Genomic DNA, 19,326 nt, shown 5'->3' with positions numbered 1-19,326 from the left:
CAAAATATACTTATTTTTTAGGCTTGGTCGGACCAAAATCTATCAACTATACCATAAATTTTGTTAGAATCTGGCCTAACCCGACCCTTGGAAAATCTAGTAAACAATTCTCATAGTTGTTTCTTAATATTACATAGAGTGTCCCAACATCATTAACAATTTCTGGCAAAATGCCTCACATAAATCAAGAACCCTACTTATTTTTCTTCTCGTATAAGCAATGCAGTTCAAAATAAGAATTCAACTAATATTCCATAATCTTGTGGTGTAAAGGATGAACTATAATTTTTTTTTTTAAATGCTTTAGGCTACCGTTCATCCGAATCACTCAAAGTATAAAAATGGACTAAAAATAATATTTATATATTTAAGTCATTTTCCATTTTCAAGAAAAAGTATCACCTTTGTTTTCAAAAAGGGAAAATCTGAATCAATGATAAATATGATCCTTGATCGGGGGGAATATGGGGTTGGCAGCACTGTCCCCTAAAATGAAAAAATTTTATTTTAATTTTTTAAAATTTTTAAAATTTAAAATTAATAAAATAAAATTATATTTTAATCCTTAAAAAATTATTTTTATTATCATAAAATTTATAATTTAATTTGGGATTATCATTGATTATTTTATGCACTGTGGCTTTATGGAGGGTATCATCATTTCATAATTTATGTTGATGAAGGATAGAATCGTTCTAATATTAAATATTTAAACAATGAAAAAAAAAAAAAAAGCTAAATGCACTTTAGAAAATAGTAGAATGTGGTTGCAATAGGCATAGTCATCGTTCATGCTTTATTCTCATGGCTGAATAATTCATGGATCCTACTTTTTTTCACGTCTAATCAATATAATGGATAGACTTTACCTTAACCTAATTATTCTCTTGGATTTAGATTTTAACAATCTCATGTTCTGATGGGATATATTTTATATAATATTTAAAATTATTTATAATACATTTCTAATTTATAAATAAGAGGATAATATCTTTTAATGCACTCGAACTTGTGTCCTCCAATATTGATAATAATATCTATGCTAATCGAGTTAAAACTCAATCGCTTACATCGAATAATTAATAAAGTTATTTAATAACAAATTAAGATATATTTAAGGTGTATTTGTACATTGCAAAATATTTAAATAAAAAGTAATTATTATGATAATAATTATAATTTTTGTAAATATCAGATATTTTTAAAAATATTATTTGTAAAAATATTAATAATATTTGAAAAAAATCTCTAAATAGATGACAACTTAAAATTAAATCATTGTATGTAATATGTTAGTTTAGAAAGTTAATCGACAATACGATTGCTAATAAAATTAACAAGAAAAATAAGCATCCTATGTAATTTTATCTAATTATTCTAGCATTCTATATTTGTTAGATCATTTCCTCATCATCTATTGGTTCTTGGCCAAATATAAAAATTAATATTAAATCTATATTTTACTTAAAGTGCTAATTGAGTTTAGTGTTACAAATTCACGACACCTAACTTAGTTGAAATATGACTAAAATAATTATTCTTTTTATAAGGTAAGTCATATATTGACACCAACTCGAATAACAAATTGATGTAAATATCCCTTGAGTTCTTGACAGTTTCAAAAATATGTAAATTGGTCCTCTAAAAAATTACAAAATATTTTGATTCCAAAATCTTATAAATATATAAATTAAAAATTATTAAAAAATAAATAAAAACGCTAAATTATATATATTTAAAAATTTCTAAGATGATACATTTGAGGTCATAAATAAGTAAATTATCAAATCAAATTTATCATACTAATTATCTCTTTTTTCTTTTAAAAGAGTTTTTAAAATATATGGTATTTATATTCTTTAACTTGGAATTTAGTTATATTGACAACAAGATTTTTATATAGCTGGTTCAAATTTTTAATTTAACTCGAATAAATTTATTCAACTTAAATCTCATTTCACTTGACTCGGTTTAAAAATTTAAATTAAGCTAGAATGATAAAATAAAATTTGTCATTTCAACTAACTTAAAACTTCTTACTTGTTGCAACTTAATTTAATCGAATGCTTACACCTAAAAATACTATTCCTAATCCCCTTGCTATGCCATAATCTAACAATAAAACTTTTAAATTATTTAAGCAAAATTAATAAGATAACATTTAATTATATTTTTAAAATATATATTAAAATTAAAATATTATTATATAAAAATATCTTATTGAAGCTTAAATCAATTAAGAATATCAACTTGTAATTATCTACTTCAACTCTTACTCTTAAAAGTAAAATACTTTGATTATATCTAAACCATTAATTAATTATTCAAATATGGGTAAATGGATTATGGTACTAACATTATATTTTATTCATTTATTTAAAAAATAAGTAAATTAATTATCTAAAAATTAAAAATTATTTTTTTAGTAAAATTTTATCTATTTTAACTATTAAAATTAATTTTGTTGGCTAAATAAATAGAGAATTACACATAATGAGCCATGTATATTTTATTTTAACATACAAAGATTAATATTTAATAATAAAATTGATAAAAAATTTAATAAAAATTAAATTTATTTTTAATTTAATATATAAAAATTAATTTACTATTTCTTTAATAAAATAAACAAAATGCGATCAGTTTTGAAAATACATTCACAATCAATGCAAATTAGATAATAAAAATAAAAATAAAGAGACAAGATAGATTTTGGTGTGGACACGTACAACATTACAGTCAATCCAAGCCAAAAACCGTCCTTCTGTCTTTCAAAACCAGCAACCGGACGACCCCGAAGCCTAAAACCCACAGTTTTTCCCTACGCAAACCCGAAAACACTCCCCTCTATAAAACACACTCCAATCCTCATTACACACTCAAAATTCCATCTTCAATTTTTCAAGGTTATTTTTCTTTTATAACTGTTCCAATCCAAACTCATAGATTCAATGGCCGAGGATGACGTTGTATCTAAGGATCGCAAAATCCTGGTGGCCGTCGACGAAGGTGAGGAGAGCACGAACGCTCTCTCATGGTGCCTCAAGAACGTGATTTCTCACACTTCGAAAGATACCCTTGTCCTCCTTTACGCTAAACCTCCACGAGCCGTATACACTTCCCTAGATGGCACGGGTAGTTCTTTCTTTCTTTCTTTCTTTTTATGTGGGTTTTCAGTAGCAATAATGAGTAGTTTTTTCAAATCCGTTGTGGTTTTTGGTTTCAGGGTATTTGTTTTCTTCTGATATTTTGGCCACCATGGACAAGTACAGCAACGATGTGGCGGATTGTGTCATCGAGAAGGCCAAAAGGATGTGCAGAGAGCAAGGTGATCCTGAGGTGAGTTACTGAGTAATTGTGGTATTTGTAAAAGTACCCCTTGCTTATTTGGAGGACCAAAATTGAACGTTTTGGGTAATTAGGTTAAAGTAGAGGTGATAATAGAGAGCGGTGATCCAAGGGACGTGATTTGCCAGGTTGCCGACAAGATCAATGCTGATGTGCTTGTTATGGGAAGCCATGGCTATGGCCTGATTAAGAGGTGACTAATCTCTCTCAATTTTTGGTCTATATACTTTAATTTGTTATGATTTGGTCTTAATTTCGTGTTTTGGGTTTTTTTTTTTAAATATTTCATACCAATCAACGAAAATTGAACTAAATTAATATAGTACAAAGAAGAATTCAACAGATAGGCAAAAAGGATTCCCTTATGTGAAAAATTGTTTGCTTTTTCACACTTTATATTCTATTACAGCTCAATTTAAAACAGCAAAAAATGTGATTGAAATTCGTGTTTAGTGCTAAACAGTTTTTAATTATATTTGGAGCAATATTTGAACAAATAATTGTGGATTAATGACAGGGCATTCTTGGGGAGTGTAAGCAATCACTGTGCACAAAACGTGAAGTGCCCTGTTTTGATTGTTAAGAAGCCCAGATGTTCGTCTTCTGCAAGTGGAACCAAATGATTGGAATTTCGGTTTACATAGTCATACTTTGCTTTATTTACGTACAAATTTCACTTTAGTGGGTATGTTTCTGTTCTTGGTTTTCTTTTCTCATATCTTTGTCTGCTTCATTACTTTGTTGTATAAAGTTTTATGTATTTTTCTTCCATCTCCGAATGTGCTTTTCATATTTGAATTAAAAAGAGTCCTATTATACATTATTGGGAATAAACCCGTGTTTGCAACAAACAAAAAAAATAATGATAAAAAGATCGTACGTGAAAAAATTTCTTAAAGAAAATAAAAAATTACAAGGAAAAAGAAATTCTACTAATATAAAAGAAGTATAAAGATGGGGAGAATCAAATAAAAAAAAACTCGAAACCCTGAAAAAAAAACTCTTCAAACTTGAAAACACAGAATTCTCTCAACCTGTATACTAAAACTTGAAATTCGTAGCTTTTATGACTAAAATATTTTAGGTTAATTAAAGTTTAAATGGAAAACTCAAAGGATTGAGAGAAAAAAATCAAAAAAATTGAGAAACACGTCGTCACATCGTGATGTGATTTATGTGTCGTCAAGACCAAGGTTTTCTTTTCATTGTGACATCAATTACTCATTGTAACGACTAGTTTTATCTCGTTGGGACATCACTTCTTATTTTATATGAAATATAAAGCATGTCTACAGAATTTGTTATATAATTATAATAAAATATATAATAATTCATCCCAAAGTCTAACTCGAATTTTAACCCGATTAATTTTCCTATATAATAAAATTTTGAAGGCACCTTTTTAGGACGGGACTTTAGATTCCCATTTTGATTAGAACACCCAATAAACAGCCTTCCCCTCTGTTAATTATCCGAACAATTCAGCTTTACATTGAATCAGTATAATTATTATTTGAAACAGTTGCATCCAAGTGTGAGTGCTCTGACATGCAATACAACAGCAAAGACCCAAGTTAAGATAATGAACTGATCAGGGATGTATTCAGGCTGTCCATGATGCAAATTGTTCTCGAAATTCATATGAGAATAAAATACACCGAAAAGACATCGATTGAGTTTAGGTTTGACCGGTTGCCTTTTTGGCCTCAGGATGCTTGATTCTCTTACAATTGGGGTACAAGATACTAGTTTGTTTCTCAACATATCAATAAAGACGTTGTAGGTAGCATCGGGACGGAGAATGAATGTATAAACAAGAGTGAGTTGGTCTGGCAAATTTTTCTTTTTGACCCCCGTTGAACATGATGCTGCAATCAACCTACATTTAAAAAAATCTGTACGCGAGTAAAATTGTGTTTTTACTAAGTAAAAATATATAACTTAATTCCACCTCTAAATTTTTTTTCCTTGACTTATACCTCTTTACATGATGATGCAATCGACCAATATTATAAAAAAAATTCTTAAATCCATTTAGAACAATATCTTTTAGAGATACCTATATGGTAGAATCATAACGAGGTTTTGAAACTTGATTCGAACAAGTGGTGCTTTATTGAGAAAGCTGTACAAAATGAGGCAATCCGATTTTTTCAAAACTTATACAAGGTTGAGAGTAATGTGGTGGGTAGATTTTTGTTGCGTCACTGCTTTTCGAAAACAAATGACAACGGTATGGATTTTTTGAATTGTTGTATTTCTATTGCTGAAATAATAATAATAAAAAAGACTGTTTGACATAGCTCCTATTAAGGCAGTAGGCATAGATAGATTTTCATGTGCAATTTTTTCCAACATAATTGGGAGACTTTGGATATTTATGTGTGCAGGATGATCAAAGAAGTGTTCAGTGTCAAATTTTTGGAGCTTGTGTTCAATAAGACACTTCTTGTGCCTATTCCCAAAACTAAGAGTAGTTTATGTATTGTGCTTTATAAGCTCATTACTAAAGTCATTGTCAATAGGCCTAAGGGCATTATGCCTTGTATTATTGGTCCTAACCAAATTAGTTTTATTGCAAGGAGGTTGATTGTTGACAACATTTTGATTACTCAAGAAATTATTTATTCGGAGTTTAGGGTTTGGGTTTGGGTTCGAGGTTCATGATTTAAATTCAAGATTAATAGCTCAAGGTTCAAGGTTCGGGTTTAGGATTTTGGGTAAAAATTATAAAAAATTATGTGTTTTAATGATATGCTTTTTTTTTTCTGAAATATTAAATAATTGACAAGGGATTATGGATGATGTGGTGGGAATGATCTATAAAATAAATTATCATATATATATATATATATATATATATATATGTATGGAAATTTCATTTTTACATTAAGTTTAGAGTAGACTTAATCATAGCACGGGCCACTCAGTCTGGCCCGAAAGCTCATCCGAAAAGTGAAAAGATATATAAATTAAAAAAAAAATTTAACAAAAAATGAGGCCCGTTTTCTAAACAAACCAAGCCTCGAGAAACAATTTTTCGACCTAGACCCGGCTAAATAAATTTACTTTGTATTCATCTATGCCTTATTGGCTATTGCCTTATGCTTGTAAATTATAAACCAAAAAACCTGTCTCTTTTGCCTTTAACTAGACTTGCTCATGGGCCGAGTCGAGAAGGTTTGTCTAAAAAATAAGAGGGTTTGAGTTAAAATATAGGCCCGAAAAATAAGCTTGGGCAAAAAAATAAAGCCCGTTTAGAAAACGGGCCGAGTCTTGGATAAAGCTTTTTCAGTTCGGGCATAACCTGAATGTTGTTATTTACTTTTTTTGTTGTTATTTTTTTCACTTTTTTTTATCATTACTCTATTATGTTGCTACTATTTTGTTGTTATTGTATAACTACTATTTTAGAGACATTTGTTTATTAAATTGGACATTTATTAGTGTTATTTAAGTATATATATACTTTTAAAATATATTTTCAATTTACTGAAAAATATTTATTTAAATATTTTTACTATTTTTGATGTATTATATTTTTAAAAAATTATTATCAATTGGATCAGGTCTAAGTTTTAATATTTTTATTTAGGTCAGATTTGGTTAAAATTTTAAGTCTATTTTTTTAGTCGGAATTGACCCTAACACAATGGCCTAAAATTAAAATTTTAGTTGGGTTGGGCCGACTGTAGCTTTAACCTTGTTCCCAAATCAATTCCTATTTTCACAACATATCTCTAGGGGTAGCTCACCAGCCGCTGACCGTGAACAGCCGTCTCCACTCCGGCGGCTACTCTGTCTCCGGCTCGTTCTTCCATCAAGACATTGTCGTCGTTCCGGTCAAGCTGCTGCTTCCTCTGTCGCCAACGTTCACCATTGCCGTCGCCTTCTCCACTCCAGCCTTCAGCCGTCGCCGTCCCACCGTGCCGCCGGTCAATCTTATCCAATTCCAGGTATAGATTACTTCTAAATCTATATCTAATTTAAATTTTTTACCTTCTGGTTCATTGTGCTTAAATCTATTTCAAAGTATGCCGTGATAAATATATGATGCCTGTAGTTTCAATTGAATCTGAAAATAAAATAAAAATATTTTATTATAAATTAAATTTATTTGATGTAATTATTTATTTGAAGAAACAAATTTACAAAATAGAAGTAATAATATTTGAGTTTGACATTCTATAAACTTACAATGATTTTTTTTTATTTAATAAAGAACTTATTAGAATACGATAGTTGAAAAAGATTTTAAATGGTAATAAAGATCGTGGGGCCTGCAGTTAACTTGGGTCCTATTGCAACTGTTTGAGTCCTTCAATGAGTGAAGAGCGATGGGTTTTAGTTAGCAGTGTGTTTCTGTTAATAAGTTTAGTTGGCTAATGGACAAATTCTGTTAATTATAGTTCTGGAATTAGTGAGTGCCTGCAGTATTCATACTCCCTCTCTGTTTTCTTTGTCGAGGAGATTTTTTTAAAATACAGCATTGCTGTTTGAAACAAACATGGCTGAGGAAGAGAAGGAAGAGATAAAGTCGTTCAAAGATTTAGGTTTATGCGACGAATTAGTGGAAGCCTGCGACAGTTTAGGTTGGAAAACTCCTACCAAAATCCAAGTAGAAGCCATTCCACACGCTCTTGAAGGTTTTCCCGCCTTTTCTTTTAACTTTTTTGTTTGATTGGATTCTTTTGTTCTTTTTCTAAATAGAATTCGTGTGTACTTTCGTATTGAAGGGAAGGATTTGATTGGGCTTGCCCAAACGGGTTCTGGTAAAACGGGGGCGTTTGCTCTTCCCATACTGCATGCACTTTTGGAAAGCCATTCGAAACAAGGATATAAATCCGCACCTGTGTTTTTTGCTTTGGTGCTTTGCCCAACACGGTCCGACATTAAACAAGTTACTTAATTTCGTTCTTAAAAGTATTTTTTTCTTATTGAATTTTGTTTGGTTCAATCATTATTATTATTTTGTTGCAGGGAGCTTGCAATCCAAATTGCTGAACAGTTTGAAGCTTTAGGATCTGGGATTAGCCTAAAATGTGCTGTGGTAGGTTTCCAGTTAAACTATATCCGATTGTCAACAAGATGGTTTCTTTAAAATGATTTTTGTTTGCTGTCTAATAGGATTGAGATTTCATTTGACTGGTTTTTAGTTTTGCCTTACATTCAAAAATTGTCTTAATTTTTTCTTGTCATAAATGAACTTATTTGGATTGCTTGAATTGTGGTTCTTATCTTTGAAAGCTTGTTGGAGGGGTGGACATAATGCAACAACAAATTGCCCTTGGGAAGCGGCCACACGTTATTGTAAGTTCATTTGTTCTCCCCCTGACATATTATCTAGAACTTTTAAGTAACTTTTGGGTAAAGGATCTAGGTTGGTTGACCTGTGGTCTAAGACTTGATTGCTGTTAGAAAGCGGCAGATAACAGTTAGATGGATTAATTGATTGCAATATATGAGTGTTGAGTTGTTTATGCCTTCTCTAAGTTGTAGTGACAAAGATTACGCAACATGATATCTAGAATACTTATGCTTGATCTATGGCCATCATAGTCCTCTTCTTTAATGCTTGATCTATGGCCATCATAGTCCTCTTCTTTAATCTTGATATATTGGTTGACTGCACTAAATGAATGAATTTCCCTTGTATGATACTGATGTCATCTAGGTTAGCAAGGATATCTAGTTTCTTTATGATACACTTTCAAAGAATTAGGGCAAGGGTTATGTACCTTAGGTTTTGGTATTTCTGTAAGTTTATTTAGGCCACATGTGTCTTGGTGTTCACTTTGACGGAAAAAACTTTGTTTAGAGATAATATGATATTTTCTTAATGATAGTAACCTTTCTTAAAGGTAAAACCCTAAGAGAAAAGTGTCAGTATCCAATTGGTTTTTATGTTGCTATCAATTTTTAGGACACACATAGACAATTGATGCGGAAATAGATATCTCAGAACTCAGAATACATCTGAATCTCTTTTTTATGAATGATTGAAATTTGCCCTGTAGGTTGGAACTCCTGGACGCCTTGTGGATCACCTAACCAATACTAAAGGTTTTTCTCTTCGTATGCTAAAATATTTGGTAAGAATTTCTTCTTCTGCTTTTTTTTTTCCTCAAATTCCTTTTTTATGTAATATTAATGGTGACATTTTAGTTTGAAAGAGGATTTTGTTTTTAAAGTGACTCAAGTCTTATTTTATGAAAGTTTTGTTATTCTTTTTCCACCCTTTTTCTTAAGGCATCCCTTTGTCTTTTAGCTTTAATAAATCTATTGTATTATATGTCTTACTGGTTCTGTTAAATAAAGAACTGCCAAATTTTACTTTGTTAAATTTCGCCTTCATCATATGAATGCCAATATTTCTTGCCATGAATATTAAGCTACCTATCTTGTAACTTGGATTTCTTGTTGACTGTTTGTTATGTATATATTGTTGAAGTAATATGTGCATGTATTTGATAGGTCCTAGATGAGGCAGATAGGTTGCTGAATGAGGATTTTGAGAAAGCACTTGACGATATTTTGAATGTTATTCCTCGGGATAGGTACACGTATTTGTTTTCTGCAACCATGACCAAAAAGGTATGTGGGGGAAAACAAACATTTTATGTATTATTTAAGAAATATGTCCATATACTATCTTGAACATTGTTCCTCGTGATGGTCACATGTTTGTTTTCTGCGACCATGACCAGAAAACGTATAACTGGGAAACAAATATTTTATGTATTCTATAAGAAACATGTCCATATACTATTTTCTGTGTCACATTGGAAGTGGATTAAAACTACAAAAAAGAGACTTTTAAGATCTCTGTAGCTGAACCTTGTAATCAAAGGCTTAGTTTGATCTTGGTTATTGTTAGTAAATATCTTTGCAAAAAGAAGGAATTAGTGCATTGGCTGCTCTTTATTGCTATAGTACTTGTATGCATATGATTTGTTATTAGGACCTAAAAATTATCTAATACATTATACAATTTGATCATGTGGTTATGGATGTTGTTGTTTTTCTCCCCTCATTGTTGTATTTAGTCTGCCATTAGGGAACAGTATTTTCACAATTTGATCTTATCTTTACATTATGGATATCTTCATTTGGAGTGGAAGTTTGACTACAATGTTGATTTTATAGGTTAAGAAGCTGCAAAGGGCATGTCTGAGAAATCCTGTGAAGGTTGATGCTATTTAAGCAAAAATTTTCTGCGATCTCTCTCTCTAACTTTAATATTCTAAAGACTTTCGGTTTGTTCTTTTCCTTTTTAGATTGAAGCTGCCTCAAAATATTCTACTGTTGACACATTGAAGCAGCAATACAGGTTTATACCTGCGAAGTACAAGGTTGCATAATCTTCTTAGCATTAAAATTCTTTTTCAAAGATTTGAACTATGATATGGATTATCAAACTTGTGATGATTTTCATAATGGTTTTGTGCTGAAATTCTATCTTTGAGAGAGATAAACTTACTGTAAAAGATTGAGTGAACTTTTTAGTCCATGTTCTACTAGATGCACTTGATTTTAGTCATAAATTTCGTTGAGTTTGTTAAAGTAATATAAAAATAATATATAATAACTTGAGTTGGTAGTGCATGTGTCATAGGTCTAGCACAGCTTGTTACCCCAGGGTGTACAAGAAATCTTTCTTGAACCTTCTAAACTTATCCCGCAGCAAAAGGACCCATGATTTGTGTGATTCAATTCTCATATCTTAAAAGTTTTACATCTGTGTGCCATAGCTTGAACAACTAAATTTCACATCCTTTTCCTTTTTGGACTCTTGATAGCTGTATTCAGCTGTCTTCAGTTCCTGAAAACTGACATGTTAAATATTAATATTAGCACCAGACCCCAGTTTGAGAAAACATGTCATCATATAAGCTAGGCCGGGGAGTCTTTGGCAGACTTCAAAGGATGAAGTCTCAAATAGTGCTAGTAGTTATGTGTGTTTCGTTCTGCATGCTTTGTTGTTGAATAAGGAATTTATTTTTTTGTAGCTGGAACTAGATAGTAATCAATTCGTGATAAATCTTTTCTGTTAGTTCTATAAATGGATGAAGCACAAAAGATCTCTACATTCTTGCTTTTTTGTTCCTAGATATCTAAATGCATTTATTTTTATATATATGTTTTTTGCTGTGCTTGCAGGATTGCTATCTTGTTTATATTTTGACTGAGATGTCTGGTTGTACATCTATGGTTTTCACTCGAACTTGTGATGCAACTCGCCTTTTGGCTTTTATTCTTCGGAATCTTAATATAAGGGCCATTCCGATTAGTGGTCAAATGACTCAGGTATCTTTTTCCTTCAATGATATGCTAATTTATAGTTTATGCTTTTGCTCTACAATTGCAGAGTGCAACCCATCCACCCACATAAAAAAAAAAAAAAAAACAGTTCTGTTTTTTAATCATAACTTGTGGACTCTGCCAACATATTTTTATTTACAGGCAAAGAGGCTAGGAGCCTTGAATAAGTTCAAGTCTGGGGAGTGTAATGTTCTTGTCTGCACTGACGTTGCTAGTAGAGGACTTGACATTCCATCTGTCGATATGGTTATTAATTATGATATCCCTACAAACTCTAAGGTTAGTTTTTGCATATTCTAGACCTTGAAAAAGCATGCATTCTGCTATCCTATAAATGATCTGTGTTTTAAAAGGATAAAGTGCGCAACAATTTTTTGGTATTCTTTGCTGCCTTTTTTGGCTAATTTTTTATGGGAACAGGATTACATCCATCGAGTGGGTAGAACAGCTCGTGCTGGAAGATCTGGTGTTGCTATCTCACTAGTCAATCAGTATGACCTGGAGTGGTATCTTCAGATAGAAAAGCTTATTGGTATGCCACAGTTGCTAAACTTGTTGCTAGGATGTTAGTTGATGAGTAGCTTGTCCAACAGAATATCCTTTTTCGTTTTTTCCCTGAATTCCAGGCAAAAAGTTACCTGAGTATCCTGCTCAAGAAGAGGAAGTCTTGCAATACTTAGAAAGTGTCACAGAAGCCAAGAGACTATCACAGATGGTAACCCAAGTTTCTTTTAGCTGTCTATATTTTCATATTTGATTTGAATATAAACAGGATGGAAAGAGCCATGTTTATGCCACTTCTGGTTGTTACTGGTTTAACCTTTGTGCTTGTTAAATTAAAATGTGTTTTATATTATATTCCATGTTTGATAATGTTCCATACTTAATTTTATTTCATCCTGAAGAGTTACTTAAATCGCATGTAGAATGTCGTACTTGTAATGGATTCATCCATTTGCTTGTATTTCTTGTTCTATAGTATTTTGATTTTGCTGTTTATTTTAAATTTCAAAACGTTTTTGTGAACTCTTTCTTGGATGACCATTTTCTTTTTTCCAACTCTGCAGAAACTTAAAGAAATTGGAGGCACAAAAAAAAGGAGGGGCGGAGATGATGAGGATGAGGACATAGAGAGATATCTAGGCGTCAAAGGCAAGTCCTCCAAGAAAGTTAAGAGAAAATGAGATTACCTACTTCTTATCTTTTTGTCTCCATTTACCTACTTGGTCCACATTTCTAACTAATTTGTTAGGTTCAGGGTAGCTTAAAATTTTGATCTAAGTAATTAGCTTTATTAAGGAAAAAAGAAAACTGGAAAGAGAATGAGGGAAGAACTCTATTTCCATCTTTTTTATGGGGAAGTGATTGTACAAAATTCGGATGAAGGAAAAGAATTACATTTGCATTTGTTATTTTATTGTTATAAAGTTTATTTTTTAGCAGTCTCATTCCCTATCCTCAGTTATAATAATAAATAAGAAACCTGGCTTACTTGCAATACATATCATCTCTAACATATAGGGATATCAAATGGACATGGAAGTTATGAGATGCATGATGATATGCATTAATCTTGCTTGGAATGTAATAATAAAAGGCTGGTTTGGAATTGTCCTTCATTTCGTTGCCTGAGCTTATATCTATTTTTTTGTTTGTTTGTTTGTTTGTGTTTCGATTCAAGTCTGATGAGCAATTTGAAGTTACAGTTTCCTAGTAAATATTTCATGCATTGATTCTTAGGTCCTTCTAGTTCTTCATAAAAGAGTTACTTTGAGTACTTTTGATTTTATTTCGGAGAAGATGGCTGAATGATTGGGATGTTCGTTCTTTATCTATGGTCGGGAGGGTGACGTTGGTCAAGTCTTTTATGCTTTCCATTCCAAACTACTTTATGCAATCAGTTATGCTACCGATAATATTTCCAACCAGATTGAGAAAATTGCTAGGCGTAAACTGCTGAGGAGAATAAAATGGCGCTTATGAGCTGGAACTGATGCTACCAACCTATTGCTAATGGTGGGCTCGGTCTTCGGAAACTTCATGATCAGAATAAATCGTTCTTAATGAGTTTGGTTTCAATTGATTTCCAATCACGACTCTTTATGGTTAAAGTGATGCGGGCTAAGTATAATATTACTGAGCTATGCCTACGAGTAGTCTATGCTCGTTTGTGTGGAAATCTCTATCCCAAGTTTAGGACTTGATTGTTGACAATGTCGAATGGTCTATTGGAGATGGCAGTAGAATTTGCTTTTGGATTGATACCTGGAACCCTCAACTAGTGCCGCTCTGGAAACATTGTAAACGAGGATATAACCATGATGAAAGAGCTTTAGTACAAGATATGATGGATGCTAAGGGTAATTGGGATTGATCTCGTTTTGCTAGCTGTTTGTACCACCAACTTATTATTTTCATGGTAGGTATAAAGCCTCCTAGCAGTTTAGTGGGGGTTGATAAGTGTGTGTGGCGTTGGGAACGAATGAATAAGCAACAGTCGCTGGCGCCTACTACTATATAGCTTCGAGCCCTTGGGATGACAAATCTAAGGACTGGGTTTCAATTTTGTGTATCCATGCACCTCAACGGGTCAGGAATTTCCTTTGGCTTCTTTTCAAGGAGAGAAAACTTACAAACCATGTAGGGTGTTCAATCGGTTAATTGACCCGAAATAACATTAATCAAATTAATCGACCTTTTAAAATTTTTAACCATTAACTCAATTGAATTTTTTTCAAAAAATTAATCGAACCGAAAATTTTTCGGTTAATTCGGTCGGTTAACCCAATTAACCGAAAATTATATGTTTTTTAATTTTTGGTTAAAATAAGTATAAAATTAACCGAATTAATCGAATTAACCGAATTACCTGAATACCCAAATTAACCGAATTAACCGAATTATTTGTATAAAATTATATGTTTTGTATTTTATTTTTAGTTTTAGATTTTTATTTCTATTTATTAAATTATTTGTAATTTTTATGATTGGGTTGGGTAATTGGGTTGGGTTGGGTACTTGGGTTAATATATATTAGATTGGGTGTTTGGGTTTATGTTGGATTGGGTTTGAGTGAATAGTGGGCTATTTATATATTATAATTTTATTTATTAATTTTTTCGGTTAAATAAAAAAAATTCGGTTAACCGACCGGTTTCGAACCAAATTAACCGTTAACCGAAAACTCAAAAAATTATTAACCGATCCCCTACCGAATTAATTTGGTTAACCTACCGATTAACCGAATTCGGTCGGTTAATTGAATTTTTTCGTTTTTACCCGAATTTTGCACACCGCTAACCAGGAGTGCTATAGAAGGAAGGTTGTTGATGGTAGGAGTGAGCATTCAATTGAGTTGAGTCGAATTGTGTAAAAAAAATTTTAGTTAGCCGAGTTGAGGAATTTTATTTTAACAACTGAACTCAATTTAAAATTTTTTTGAATCGAGTCAAAAAAATTTCGAGTCAAATCGAGTTGAATTAACAAATTTTATTATTTATACTCAATGTAGCGATTATATGAACTGATTATTTAACTAGTATACGAAGTGCAAGATTATTTAACTACACTACATAAGTAAGGTTGATCGGTAAACATTTATCAAAACAACATACTTTTCTTATTTGAATTTTCAAATAACTCAAATTATGTAATTTATATTTGAGTTAAATAAAAAAATAAATTTTTATTCGAGTTGATCTTAACTCAAATTTTTAATTTAAAATTTGAATTTTTATTAAGTTTTCAAATTAAATTGAATTTTGTTAAGGATTGCATTCATGTCATTAGAGACTGCCGGTTCAAGAGTCAAATATGGAAGCGATTAGTCCAGTCTAATATACAATATTTGTTTTTTCAGCTGCCTCTTCAAGAGTGGATTTTATTCAATGTTCATAATACTAATATTCATGTTTTTTTTTTCTGATTATGACTGGATTTCTATGTTTAGCATTGTGTGTTGAAAGCTTTGGAAGCAGCGCATGATGTTATATTCAGGCAACAGGATTTTCATTCAGGTGATATAATGATCCAATGTGCCAGTTGGGCCATTTCTCTTAACTCAGCAAGCCATAGGATTGCAAATCACTCTTTTCAGGTTTGTTGGTCGCCATCATCTCTTGGGTGGACGAAGCTTAATACTGATGGCGCTGTGAGATTAGATTCCACTCGAGCTTCAGCATGTGGTCTTTTATGCGACAGCAATGGAGACTGGTTATTTGGTTTTTGCAGGAATATAGGTTGTTGCTCGGCCTATGAAACTGAGCTTTGCGGCATTATTGACTGGCTAACTTTGGCGTGGCAAAGAGGTTGTAGATAAGTACTCGTGGAATCTGATAACCTGTCCGCTATTAACGATATTAACAAGTATGATGCCGCTATTAGTGACCGCTCAATCATTCGAAGCATCACTGATTTCTGCAGGCGTCCATGGGACATTCGTTTCTGCCATGTTCCTCGCGAAGCAAACAAAGCTGTTGATTTTATGTCCGGGCAGTCTCAGGTAGATAATTTCAATATGCAAACTTTTGAGGCTCCTCCTGCTGGGTTACACCATTTGCTTCTTTAAGACTTGCCAAGTGTTTCTTGTTTTCAACAATAAGTTTTCTTAAGTCTGGTGCTAGGAAACTAGACTACTCTCTTTTCACCAAAAAGAAATTTATTCGAATTTTTTTTTGATTATCAACTTTAAATAACTAACAAAAAGATGATATTGACGTAATAATAAATTTAACTCTAAATGTTTACATATTATGTCAATATTCTTCGATGTATTTCAAACTAAATTTTAAAGTAAAAAACATTTCACATCATAAACAATTAAAAACATGATGAGTTTAGAATCAAAATTGCTTTTCAAACTAGCTTTTTAATACCAATCTCAAAAGCTAAAAAGGAAGTTTTGACTTTTGAATATAAAATTGTCAAAATAACTCCATTTATTCTTTCCCCATCCAATTAAAAATTTAATTGATTATCAAGTAATATTTATTTTACAACTAAATGAATCCATAGTATTCAAATAATTTTTTTAAGTTTTAACTTAGCAATGAGCTTATAGATTAATAAAAGAAATCTTAATTTTTCTCTAATATATATAGTTTATATGTTTAAATTAAAATTTTAAATAATTTATATTAATTGCTAAACAAGTTTAAATTTTATAAACACTTTTCAACCCTAGCAACAATACAAAATTAACCTTTAGTTTTAAATTTTAAAATTTAGCTCACAATATTTACATGTTCCATTTTACATACAAATATAATTCAATACACAATGTGTAAAATAAAAATGAAAAAAATGTATAAATTATCCTTTTGCTGAAAAAAAAACAAAACCTTATTGTGGTTAAGAGGAAATGTATAAATTAATTAAAAGAATTCAGTCAAAATCACAAATATTATTATAAGAACCTCAAAATCTAAAGCCAAAAATCTCAAATGTAACTAAAACTATTCATTAATATAGTCTTTTAATGACCTGTTATCAGTGTCTTGCCATAATCCTAATATAAGGATTATTTGAAAAGTTTATATATGGTATAATCCTGCATGGTTCACTACTCTCATAATATTTAATAATTCGTATTTATGCTAAGTGAGTTAAAATTTAGTAACCTAATCCTATTCTTTATTAATATATAATTGATACTAAAGGTCAAATGGCTAGCCTACACATTTGAGATGCTTAGCCCTAGCTAACATGACTATTTGAATTTATTACAAGAGAAAACTACGTGTTGGAGCTGGGGATCATGACAGACTGAATAAAATTGTTTTACAGGTAGGAGTAAAATATAATTAATCAGAACAATAATCCAAACTAATCAATTTATTAATGAATAAAGATATAATAACTGAGAAGAAAAAGTAAAATCCTTAGCATATGATAAAATATAGAAATGTTAAACTAACAAAGCTATATAGCTAGTTTGTTCCTAAGTTTGCTGATGGTAGAACCAATATTCTTCAAAATGCATCTATTGGGCATGGATTTTGGAGAAGCTGGGATAGGATAAAAGTTGTTCAAGGATGTCACACTTTTGGTATAACGTGTAAGCAATAGATGCCCTTGGATGCAATGAAATGCCTTGTTTCCCTCTAGCTCAATCTTTGTCACTGCATTGGTTAATACATTGTAGTGAAACACCCCTAATCCAGGCCAAACTAGTAACAATTCCTTGTTCTGAATACTCACAAGTTGTACTTTGCAATTATCTTGAGCATGAGCTAGTCGAGAAATATAGTTATAGTTCTTAAAACATCAATTAAAATCGAGATGGTAGATCCAAGTCCAATGGCCGCCGATATAAACCCATACATTGACCATTTGTCCCAACAAACGCCAACATGTTAGCTGACCTTCCATCTCTAACAGATTCAACCTTTGATGGCAATGACTTGTTTTGCATTTGTAACTTGGATGAGACATTGTATGGAATTCTTCACTGTCCATGGAGAACATCACAATAGAATTCTCACATGTGGAGTTGGGAATTTCGGCAGTCATCCAATAAAGAGTGTTATTATTGAGTATCACCGGCGATGATCCGTATCGGGGACAATAAGGAAGGGTACGGAGGCCTCTCCATTTGGTAGAGCCTAAGGTGAGTATAGCATATTGGAAGGGGTTGCTTGTGCTATCTGTAGTATAATAATGGAGCAGCCTGTACTCTTGTGTTGATGAGTGATAAAAGAATCCACATAACCCGTCTCTCTCCTACCGATGCTTCATAGTTCTTAATTCTCCGGTTACGGGATTGCCGATGTAGAATTTAGATGAGACCTCAGGAGATTTAAACAAAATCAACCCATTGCAACAAGCGATGGGACGAACATCTTGATCCCTCATTTGATGCTCCCAACGTTGAACTAAAGATCTATTAATGACCCTTTTCATATAAACCGATGCCTTACCATCATCATCATGAGTAAAAAAGAAATCCAGTTTTTCTGTTTCATTATGATTAAGCCGATCACGATTTAGACGATGGAAAACAAAGAAAGTGGAAGGAGATGCTTGTTGGAGATGTGCTGGAGCAAAGTAAGGAGAGGAGATTAGAGCATTCCATCTCTTGCATACCTGTCGACACCTCCACCACAACTGGCTGCAGGGAGCCGTCTTGGTATTTCAACAACCAAATCATCATGAAGATATTTAAAACCTCTGCGATTACCATTACCAACCCTATTCTTCTGAAGTTGAGACATAATTGAATATTTAAAACATCTGCCATCACCATTAAGTGAAAACATGATTGATGTTTTAAAAGGAAAAGAAAAAAAAAGCATGTTTATACACTTATGCATGTGGGTTATCAATAATTTTGATATATGATGATATTTAAAATTATTTATAACTCCTCTGTAATTTTTAAATAAAAAGATAATCACATTTCACAATATTTATTCTTAAAGAATATCTATAAAATTAATCATCTTTAAAATAAATCGATACCACTTGAATTTAAGATAAAAAGAGAAGGATAAAACTTCTTTCAAGGAGACAAATGCCAATGTGATTGTCACGGTCGGAGACCTCAAAAACCCGTAGATGACCCATTTGTCGCCACAAACACCAACATGTTAGCCCACCTTCCATCTCTAACAGCTTCATCTTTTGATGTCATCTTGTTCGTTCCATGAACCCATAAAC

The 19,326-nt window shown here is 31.7% G+C and overlaps 2 protein-coding genes across 6 annotated transcripts; both read left to right on the top strand.

Moving 5' to 3' along the window:
* The first annotated feature begins 2,705 nt into the window (after positions 1–2,705).
* On the top strand, positions 2,706–4,182 carry LOC108472530 (universal stress protein A-like protein). Its single transcript, XM_017774068.2, has 4 exons — positions 2,706–3,135; positions 3,227–3,339; positions 3,423–3,541; positions 3,866–4,182. Exons 1-4 carry the CDS (start codon positions 2,952–2,954, stop codon positions 3,969–3,971), a joined length of 522 nt encoding a protein of 173 aa, XP_017629557.1. The 5' UTR covers positions 2,706–2,951; the 3' UTR covers positions 3,972–4,182.
* A 2,812-nt stretch (positions 4,183–6,994) lies between these two features.
* On the top strand, positions 6,995–13,112 carry LOC108470504 (DEAD-box ATP-dependent RNA helicase 10-like). Of its 5 annotated transcripts, none has more exons than XM_017771846.2 (14): positions 6,995–7,304; positions 7,836–7,994; positions 8,085–8,232; positions 8,329–8,398; positions 8,596–8,658; positions 9,366–9,440; positions 9,823–9,942; positions 10,495–10,536; positions 10,626–10,700; positions 11,509–11,655; positions 11,812–11,949; positions 12,091–12,202; positions 12,297–12,385; positions 12,738–13,112. In XM_017771846.2, the coding sequence occupies exons 2-14, from the start codon at positions 7,856–7,858 to the stop codon at positions 12,852–12,854; spliced, it is 1,335 nt and encodes a 444-aa protein (XP_017627335.1). In that variant the 5' UTR covers positions 6,995–7,304; positions 7,836–7,855; the 3' UTR covers positions 12,855–13,112. The 5 variants fall into 5 exon arrangements, with proteins under 5 accessions (XP_017627335.1, XP_017627333.1, XP_017627334.1 ...); XM_017771844.2 differs by having other exon boundaries at positions 7,819–7,994; XM_017771845.2 differs by having other exon boundaries at positions 7,758–7,994.
* The last annotated feature ends 6,214 nt before the right edge of the window (positions 13,113–19,326 follow it).

This window comes from Gossypium arboreum, chromosome 11 (genome assembly GCF_025698485.1).
Source record: "Gossypium arboreum isolate Shixiya-1 chromosome 11, ASM2569848v2, whole genome shotgun sequence".
In the NCBI taxonomy this organism is placed as follows: domain Eukaryota; kingdom Viridiplantae; phylum Streptophyta; class Magnoliopsida; order Malvales; family Malvaceae; genus Gossypium; species Gossypium arboreum.
This window is presented reverse-complemented; position numbering and strand designations above follow the sequence as displayed.